At 47.7% G+C, this 9,714-nt stretch overlaps 1 protein-coding gene across 1 annotated transcript; it reads right to left on the bottom strand.

Annotated features, from left to right (window-relative positions):
* Positions 1-3,721: 3,721 nt before the first annotated feature.
* On the bottom strand, positions 3,722-9,141 carry LOC118077309 (protein huluwa-like). The gene is made up of 3 exons (XM_035100910.2): positions 8,629-9,141; positions 6,054-6,267; positions 3,722-3,879 (listed from the first exon to the last, which is right to left on the bottom strand). The coding sequence occupies exons 1-3, from the start codon at positions 9,139-9,141 to the stop codon at positions 3,722-3,724; spliced, it is 885 nt and encodes a 294-aa protein (XP_034956801.1).
* Positions 9,142-9,714: the final 573 nt, after the last annotated feature.

Raw genomic sequence — 9,714 nt, 5'->3', positions numbered from 1 at the left:
TGATTAGATAGATACTCTAAAGCACAGCCTTTACGCATAGACTTTACATAAATCCACATCTGACAGGACACAGCTATGTGTACATTGAATGTTACCTTGGGAGCTAATACAGTTCATGCATATATTTATTTACCCTGTTCTTCAGCTGAAAAGAGGTTCCCAAAGTTGTTTACCAATACAAGAGTCCCTGCCTTCAGGCTTACTGACTAAAAGGTGTGACACAAAAACTTGCATCGGTTCCTCTGCACAAATCCATGGTTTGAGTGCACTGTCCACAGTTCTGGTTGCCACATCTCAGAAAAGTTACTGTAAAACTGGGAAATGTGCATAAAAGGGTGAGCAAAATGATCAAGGGGCAGAAGAAACTTCCTCAGGAAAGCTTACAATAATTATGGCTTTTCAGAAAAGTAAACCGGGAACATCAGGATGGAGGTGTATCTCATAGGGCAGGCATGTCCAACCAGTAGATCACACTCTACCAGTAGATCTCCAGCTGATCCTGGTAGATCATGGGACCCTTATCGATTGTGGGATTAAATAAAGTTTACCTAACGTTAACAAACAAAAGCTGAAGAACTCTGGGCAATCTACCCACCCCACCTCCTCCCTCCAATGACAATGGGTAGATTACTGTCAGTTTTTTATACATACTGGGAATAAATCACAGTCTCTTGGGGAGTTGGACATGCCTGTCATAGGGGAATGGGATTAGGGTGAGGAGGAGCCTTGTATAATACCTGAGAGCATCCAGTTAAACTAAAAGATTTGCTCTCTTTTTTTATACAGGGCAGAATTAATGAACTTTTCTACCACTTGCAATAAAACACAATTGCAGTATCGGAACCAAAAAGCTTCTGAATGCCAGTTGCACAGCTGTTGTTGCCTTTGTCTCCTGCTTAGGACATTTGGTTGGCTGCTGTGAGAACAGGGTGCTAGGCTAGAGGGGGGCCCTTGAGCTTGATCTACCAAGGCCACTCTTTAGTTTAAATATATATATATAACTTACTTAGTGGTTGGGTGTGCTTTTTTACAGAGGCTCATCCATGAGTATTCCCACACATGGGCACTACATGACATCACATGAAAGAGCTAAACTAACCTTTTTGATAAACCTCTCCTTCAGGATGACTTGTGACATGCTTTGTGGCTCTCACCTCTGTGTCCTCTTTGTGATATTGGGCACAATTGCAAGTTGGAACCTTGGGCAAAAGACGTCTTGCTTCTGTGATCAAGCCTGACATTTCTGAGTGAAGAACTGGCTGTGTTTCTTATCAAATCAGCAGGATGGAAATCCTTAACAATTCCAAGTAACACCTCACTATGACTTACTTTGAGCTGCCGTGAGAGAAGCTGGTTGTATTTTGGGGTCAAATTAAAGGCAGAAAAAGAACTGCCACTCTTGGAACCCCTCTTTTACAGCTTTGATAATACTCTATTTGTTTTTGCACCCTGTCCTTCAGAGAGCAGCCTGAGCTTCTGCTCAACAACCCAGTTACCAGTTTTCCATTCAGAGTGTTCAGGTTCAAAAGCCACTTTCTCTGGTTTTTACTCTTGGAAAATAAGCAATCTTTTTTCTGGACTTTTTTCTGGTTGCTATAGGAATATGGGAATCTTCCGTTAACACTCCCTTAATTGGCTCAGCCAATGCTATTTTTGTCCTGTGCTTCCACCCCTTTTCACTCCATGGAATTGAGGAGCTATTCAAAGGGAAAGCTGAAGTTGGAGATCTTTAGCCTTGTGGGCTAGTGGTTTGCATGGAAGCTCTCCCCAATAGCAAAAGGAAAGAGCCATCTGTTTTCTGAAATTACATAGTAAAGCTGGCTGCTAGAACATTTTATTTATTGTGAGGAGGATTAGGGCTCAAGCAAGCACTTGTTTCACCTCATTTGTGCTGACCTAACTCAATTCTCAATGGTTCCAAAACAAGCAAACACAAAATTTCAAGCACAGAGAAATAGTGTTAATAAAATTTACTCAGAACCTGCCTCAAGGGTCTCCTTAGGCCTGATCGCTTTTGTCAGGCAGGCCTCACATTAGTACATCCTCCAAGAAATGTGCTACAACTCAAAAGGTTCTACTCCTGTCTGCTGGGACACTTGTATAATACTTGAATGAATAGTGGGTTAAGAGTGTCACACTGGGACCTGAGAGACCAGGGTTCTAATCCCCACTCAGCCATGAAGCTCACTGGGCGAGACCTTGGGCCAGTCACTTGAATGAAGCCAACACATTTCAGCAAAAGAGGTGCTTCCTTTCAGATCTTTTCTAGACCACGGCAACTCGGCTGTTCCATAACCTCAGCACTTATAAATCTGCAGGAAAGGTCAAGGACTGTCCCCTTAATGTATAAGGATGCACACTTTGGTTTTTTCTCTTAACCTGCATCCCAGTTTCTGCTGCTCAGCCTGGAGGGGACAGCCCTCTGCTTTCCAAAAGTCCATTTTCCATAAGTCTTGTCCAAAGTCTTGCTTCTCACCCCATCAGACACTTCCAAGCTTTTTTCGAGGCTACGAAAGCTTAGTGCAGGCATCCCCAAACTGTGGCCCTCCAGATGTTTTGGCCTACAACTCCCATGATCCCTAGCTAACAGGACCAGTGGTCAGGGATGATGGGGATTGTAGTCCAAAACATCTGGAGGGCCGAAGTTTGGGGATGTCTGGCTTAGTGTGTAAAAGAAAAGGGATGGGCAGGAGAGAAAAGCTAACTGAGGATTTTCTTATTGATGAATTATTGTATTTTTCTGGGTATAAGATTAGGTTTTTTCCCTTTAAAATGTCAAAAATTATGGGGCGTCTTATACATGGATAGTGCCCCCCCCCCCATTTTCTTAAATCTGAGTCCCCCAAAATAGGGGAAAATACAGTATGTGTTGTATGGGCGGGGGAGCCATTCAGCACTCTCTTTCCAAGTAAGACCAAGAGCCTTTGGGTAAAATGAGCCATACTGCTGGTAACATCTCCTGCCTACACCCATTGCAGGGAATTGGACTAGATGCCCCTTTGGGGTCCCTCCCAACTCTACAATTCCGTGATTCTATAAAAAAGCAGCTGAGCAGAGAATAAAAGCTCCAGCATCTTCTTTAATAAAACACAAGTTGACAGGACACAAGTCTGGTACTACATGATACAGCGAGAGAGGCAGATTCCCCAGAGGGCTTCCTCCCACCTCCCTCCCACCCACTGACAGGCCTGTGCAAAAAATAGTGCCAGAACTATCTGTGTTCTCTTTAACGCAAGTCCCTACCAAGTTGGACTATGCCACCAATTCCCTTTGAGAGTTCCTGCCATCCAAGACCTGCTCAGATGGACCCTCCCTGTAAATGTGTCCAATTCCCCTTAAATCCTTTTTATCTCCATGCTGCCACAAGTGTCCCTTTGCTTAAACCAATTGTGTGAAGGGATTCGCAGTTGAGAGGGTGGGCAGCCATGCATTTGTGGCTGAATTTGTGCAGAGAGATGCAGGGCTTTGAGGAAGAGTGCAAATTCAAGTGTGCGTCAACGGGATGTCCACATTTCATTCCATATTGGACATTTGACAATAAGACAAGAATTTTCTTTTAGCAGCCAGTGCTTAACAGATAAAATACACAATAAATAAATAGACACACACACACACACACACAATAAATTAAGTTAAAAACCTGGGCAGCCATCTCTGTGAGAAGGGCTGGGTCTGTATGAGAGCCACTGGCCCACAACCCACCCGCTGCCACTGCCCTGGGCTAGAGCCAGTATTGCTTGCTGTGGATGGGAGGCAGCTGCCGGTGGAGCTGATCTTCTCTCTGGTAGGTGGGGTCATAATAGTCCCACTCAAACAGCCGACCCAACAGGGGTGTTCCTGGACTTCCTTCGTAATCTGACAAGATCCTCACAGAGACACCTGCAAAACACAGGTGGGAGGGGAGAAGAAGCTACTCGGATACTAGCCAAACACGCCAGCAGCCCTGATAATTTAGCTACCATCCTAGCTCATGGCCGCTTCATTCCCCAATTGTCGTGGGTCCTTATGTAGCCAAAACAGGCTGATTCCTATACAGGGGGGAAAGCATCTGCAGGCTTTTTGAGGGGTGGGTTTGCAGGACAACAACAAAAAAAAACTCTCAGGGTACCCCCCCCCATGCCAATGAGGACTTAGCAATGAGGGGAAACAATGTCGCCTGGGGTGGATTGTCCTTGAAAAGAATCTAACAGATCCCGCTTCCAGTTTCACACTGAACGCCAAAGAGAAGATTGCCTGTCTTTGCTGCTTTTGGGGGATGGGGTGCATTCTGAAGAGAAAATGACATGCTGCCAAATCACAGCTTTGCTCAAATTCCTGGATTTTCCCATTTCTTTATGTGGGCAATTCTTGCTTTGATTCTGGGAGAGAAAGAAAAGGGGCCTAAACTTAGACTCTCCAGGAACTGGAAGCTGGCCATATTCCATGAATCAGTCCATGTTATGGTTGAGTGCTTTTGAGCCACTGAATGGTTGGAGGTGGAAACAATGGAGGGGGTGGGGTCCTAATCTCCCTATCCTGAACTCTCTCCCCACCCAGAAATATTTAATGGGTTGAGCGCTGGTACCTAACCCCAATTCTGCTTTAAGAACAACAGGGCAAGTTTTCTGAAAAGGCCCAGTATGTACCCACTTGATGGAAAGGAGAGCAGCATCAGCCCATTATTCGACAGGAACCAAGTCTTCCAATTTGCTGGAAGGCAACACCAGCAGGGGGCCACGGGCCTGGCTTAAAACATTTTATCCTGCCATTACACACCAGCAAGGACCGTTTGTGCCTACTGATCTCGAAATAAAAAATGATGAGGAAGAAGACCAGGACGAATAAGAGGATTGAACAGGACATGGGAGCTGAATCAACTGGGAATGCCAAAACTGGAAAAGATGCTATTGGAAACTGGGCATCAGTCAACTGCTCAAGGAAGTGATGGCACCAGCACTGCAAGGCTTAACATCCTGCCCAGCACCTGTGGGATGTAACACCACTGTAGCAGTCAAGTACAACATTTCCTGTTTCCTAGAGTGGACATGCAGGGGAATGTTGCTCCAGCCAGGAGGACTTCCTGTCACACCTGGTCTGGAGCCTCCTCCCACTGCGTGTGACCAGGTAGATGGGTGTGACCCTGGGAGACCCCATAAAAGGGCCAGTCACGCAGCCATCTTTCTCTTGTTGCTCTTGATGCCATTTCTTCTCTTGATGCTGCTCTCGACGTTCTTTTGCTGTCTGCTGGCTCTCAGCCAGCAGCACATGGGCTCAATCCCCATTGGGATAAACTCTCTTCTGTAATCACAAGCTAAAGCCTGCCTTCAGGATCATACTGTGAACTGAATGTAAGTAAACTTCTTATCGTTGCTTTTCAAGAAGACTGTTGTGTCCTTATTGTTTTAAGAGGGAATAAAGGGGAATTTACCAAGAACAATCCAATCTGGACAAGTCAGACTGAATTGCTTAACTCGAGATTCAAACGAATCTCCCAACTAGCTTCCTGCTATGTACAAGGGAATGTACTCTGCTACTAACTCACTAGCATGAGTGAGGAAGGATAATACTTAATCAATACATATTCTCCTACTATTCACAACATTCCCACAGCAGCAGGGTCACCCCAAGCTCAGTTCATTGAACCCAGACTAGGGGATGCCTCTGAATGATCAGTTGCTGGGACCACAGGAGGGGAGAAGGCTCCTGTGTTTGGGTTCAGCTCATGGGGATTCTCTTGGGGGCATCTGGTTGGCCACTGTGAGAACAGGATGCTGGGCTAGATGGGCCACTGGCCTGATCCAGCAAGCTCATCTTATGTACAGTACTTATTTCTTGTCCTGTCTTTGTTGGAATGGGGAAGAACCCGTCCCTTCACTGGACAAAATTCACTCTATTTCCTGCAGCTGGTTCTCCTGGGACGAGAGCTTTATCCTCCCCTCAAATTCCTGTCCTGCTCATCACCAGCCACCTTTCTCCCAAGGTGCCTGGGGCTGAACACAACAGAATCTAACCCCCACTGGGCAGTCTCTATGAAAAGCAGCCCCCACTCCCAGGTGTGAGGTGTCGGCACTCACCAGCACTGGCACCAAAGTCCGAATCCAGGCCTGGTCCTTGAGAGGCTGTGAAGTTTGCAGAGTTGAGCAGCGCCCTCTGGTCGTCACATCGGATGCTGCTGCCGTGCTCAAAAGGCACCGCTTGTGGGTGGGTGGCAGACACTGGCCTGCTACTGCGGCAAACTTTGTTCTGGGTGCTGGTGTGGCAGCGGCTGAATGTGCCATCTGGGGTACCCTGAAAACCAAACAGCAATTCCAAATGAAGAGCTCAACTCAGTGATAGGGAATCTGCCTTGCATGCGGAAAGACCCTCGTCTGAAACCCTGGAGAGCAGCTGCCGTCCGTGTAGACAGTACTGAGCTAGATAAACCCATGCCTGACTCTTGTCTTCTCTGGAGAAGGCAGAGGGTCCATTTTGTGCCTTGCCCTATGGTTACCATTTTGCCGTAAAGCCTACACAAGCAAGGCCACTAGACTCCCAAGAGGGGAAGTCCAGTGCTGGAGGAGAGCTCTATCAGCTTCTGGAAATGGGAAACTTGGTGGCAAGAAAAAAAATGGTATAAAAGGAGAATTAACTGGATGCCAAGATCCAGGTTTGGGGCAAGTACTCTGTGGTGAGAGAACCCCCAACAGAGATTTAAAACCACAAATTATTCAGCAAAGAAAAGCATGGAAATATAGGCTGTTAGACCTTTGAAATATGCCCTTCTAAGTTCCTTCCAAAGTTCCCCTCTTCCTCAAAAAAGACCACACATTTCAGAAGTTAAAAAATGGTTTACTTACAAACTCTCAGATTCATGTGCTTTTCCATGTAGCCTTCCATGGGGGGCGGGGTTTGGGGGTTGTACAGGCAGTAAAACTTGGTTTACAGTAGTTACAGAGTTGAAAGTCCTAAATTGGTAAAGGAACTCAAGAGAGGCTTGCTAGAGCCATGTGGTCTGAGCTTGGAGCAACCAGCTCAGACCTCACATGTTGGGTGAGGCAGCCTCCTCAGATGGCTCTCCTCAAGCAGCAGTACACCTATTCTGCCACTCAGCTCCACCACTAGTCTCTCCAACTTCTAGGGGCAGATAGGGACTGGTGGCAAAGCTCTGCAGAATGCCTCACCTGCCAAGTTGGTGAGAGGGGTGGCATTCTACCATCCAGCTTTACCGCTTGGCTGATGGGGAGATCTCCTCCCACTCCTGGCAGTATGGTTGGGTGGAGCTCTAGAATCTTGCTTTGTTTTAAAGGGAAAGAGCATCGCTCCCTGGAAGAGCACACAATTCTTATGCAGGGCATCCCGACAGCATCAGGCAGGGAAGGGAGAGGGAGAGGGAGAGGGAGAGGGAGAGGGAGAGGGAGAGGGAGAGGGAGAGGGAGAGGGAGAGGGAGAGGGAGAGGGAGAGAGCTGCTGGAATAATGCTGTAGGTTGACCCAATTTATTTATTTATATTCATTTCCTAAAATTTATACAGCCCTCGATTGTAAAAGAAAAACTCTTCATGGTATTTAACTCCTACTATTGGACCCAGGTGGCACTGTGGGTTAAACTACAGAGTCTAGGGCTTGCTGATCAGAAGGTCGGCGGTTCGAATCCCTGCAACAGGGTGAGCTCCCGTTGTTCGGTCCCAGCTCCTGCCAACCTAGCAGTTCGAAAGCACATCAAAGTGCAAGTAGATAAATAGGGACCGCTCCGGCGGGAAGGTAAACGGCGTTTCTGTGCGCTGCTCTGGTTCTCCAGAAGCAGCTTTGTCATGCTGGCCACATGACCCGGAAGCTGTCTGTGGACAAACGCCGGCTCCCTTGGCCTATAGAGCGAGATGAGCGCCGCAACCCCAGAGTCGGACACGACTGGACCCTTTACCTTTACCTTTTTTAGGTTAGCAAAAATGTATAGAACTGCTACAAATAGATGCTGGAGATGTAAAGAGAAAGAAGGCACTTTCTACCTTATGTGGTGGATGTGCAAGATAACAAGAGCATTCTGGGAAATGATATAAAAGGAGTTGAAAAAAAATATTTAAGGTAACTTTTGTGAAAAAACTAGAAGCATTTTTATTAGGAATTATAGGTGAAGGTGAAGAGATACCAAAAGAGCAGAAAAGACTATTCATGTATGCGATGATGACAGCTGTGAGGATGCTCTTTGCCCAGAGATGGGAGGAAGATAAACTCCCAACCAGAGAAGAATGGAAAATCAAGATGATGGACTACGCCAAAATGGCAAAACTGACCGGGAGGATCAGAAACCAAGAAGTTAAGAAATTTTACAAAGAATGGGGAAATTCTATAGGTTATCTTCAAGAACACTGTAAATATTTTAAAACATTAGCAGAATTGTCATAAAACTTGTAACAATTCTATGATTAAAATTGGAAATTTGAAGTAAATTTGGGTAACATTATAAGATACAGCAGATAAAGAGTTACAATGGAACCCGTGGAGGAAGTCCAAGGGTTCAGGGAATCCTATACAGTATATGCATAAAAATTGATTGTATTTAAATACTTGTAAAACTTAATAAAAAAATTAAAGAAAGAAACTCTCTAAGCAGTTTACAAAAGATAAAATGGTCAGACTCAGCATAAAACATCTTCCTCAACCGGCTACTCACCGCAGTCCCTGAGCCACTCACGGGAGTGTTGGGGGGCGCCAGGAGGGACTGCTTGCCCTGGTCACTGGAGGAAGAACCCGTTCCCCGGGATGCCCCATTCCCCGGGTGTCCCCTCAGCGGAGCTTGGCTGTTGCGATGGGGCCTGGGCGTCCCCCTAGACCTAGACCCCGAGGGTGCAGCCGCCCTCCCGCTGCAGGACAAGGGAGGCGGGAAGGCATGGAGCCCCCCGGGACCTTCAGCTGGCTGCAGGAGCTGCTGCAGGACGACCCTGCCGTTGCCATCCTGTCTCAGCACAGCGCTGCCCGATACCACCTGGAAGAGCTGGGGGGGAGCCGGGGGGCCCTGGCCGAGCTCCCGCCTCCCGACCCTTCGGCAGGTGGGTCTCCAGCCCAGCAAGAGCAGGCAGTTCAGGAGGAAGAGGAGAAGCAGGCAGGGGATGAGCAAGCCCACCAGGAGGCGGAGGGTGGGCTGCAAGGCGGGCGCCTGCTCCTCCACACCCGCCGGGGGATCCATTCTGATCCGTTAAATGTGGGCAGGGGTTTCTGCCTGCACAAGGCAGGGAGAGGCCGAGGATGAGGCTTAAGCACGCGCAGCTGGGTCGAGCCTGCTCCTGCTCACGACCAGAATGGGATTCAGGTGTGGAGGGAGGCTGGGCAAGGCACGCGCCGCTTCTGCAAAAGGGATGGGATCTCAGCTGCCTTTCTGCTTGCAGATGAGGACACCGGGAAGGGAAACGGCAAAAACCTTGGGCCCTTTGGTAACCTGCTGTGGGCCCAATCCTGTGCATGTTTACTCAAAGGTAAAGCCCGTTGAATTCAATTGGCTACATACATTCCAAAGGAACTTGGCGCCCGGCTTTAGCCTGCGACGCTCACCCAAGCTGCATACTTCATCCTATCCGCACGGGCCTGGGGAAAACGAAGAGCCTGGCATGAGATCCCCAATGATGATGATGATGGTGGTGGTGATAAATTTATAATTTATACCCCGCCCCTCTGACTGCGTTTCCCCAGCCGCTCTGGGCGGCGTCCAGCAAAATGACTGACCTTCAGAGACATAACTGCCTCTGACAGTGGAGGGGTAAAT

Source organism: Zootoca vivipara, chromosome 10, assembly GCF_965207765.1.
Source record: "Zootoca vivipara chromosome 10, rZooViv2.hap1.1, whole genome shotgun sequence".
In the NCBI taxonomy this organism is placed as follows: Eukaryota; Metazoa; Chordata; class Lepidosauria; order Squamata; family Lacertidae; genus Zootoca; species Zootoca vivipara.
This window is presented reverse-complemented; position numbering and strand designations above follow the sequence as displayed.

Coding starts and splice junctions, on each gene's coding strand:
- LOC118077309 (XM_035100910.2), bottom strand. CDS start 9,141: ATGGATCCCCCGGCGGGTGTGGAGGAGCAGGCGCCCGCCTTGCAGCCC. Junction 6,268..8,628: donor TGAGTGGCTCAGGGACTGCG/GTGAGTAGCCGG, acceptor TTTGGTTTTCAG/GGTACCCCAGATGGCACATT. Junction 3,880..6,053: donor GGACTTTGGTGCCAGTGCTG/GTGAGTGCCGAC, acceptor TGTGTTTTGCAG/GTGTCTCTGTGAGGATCTTG.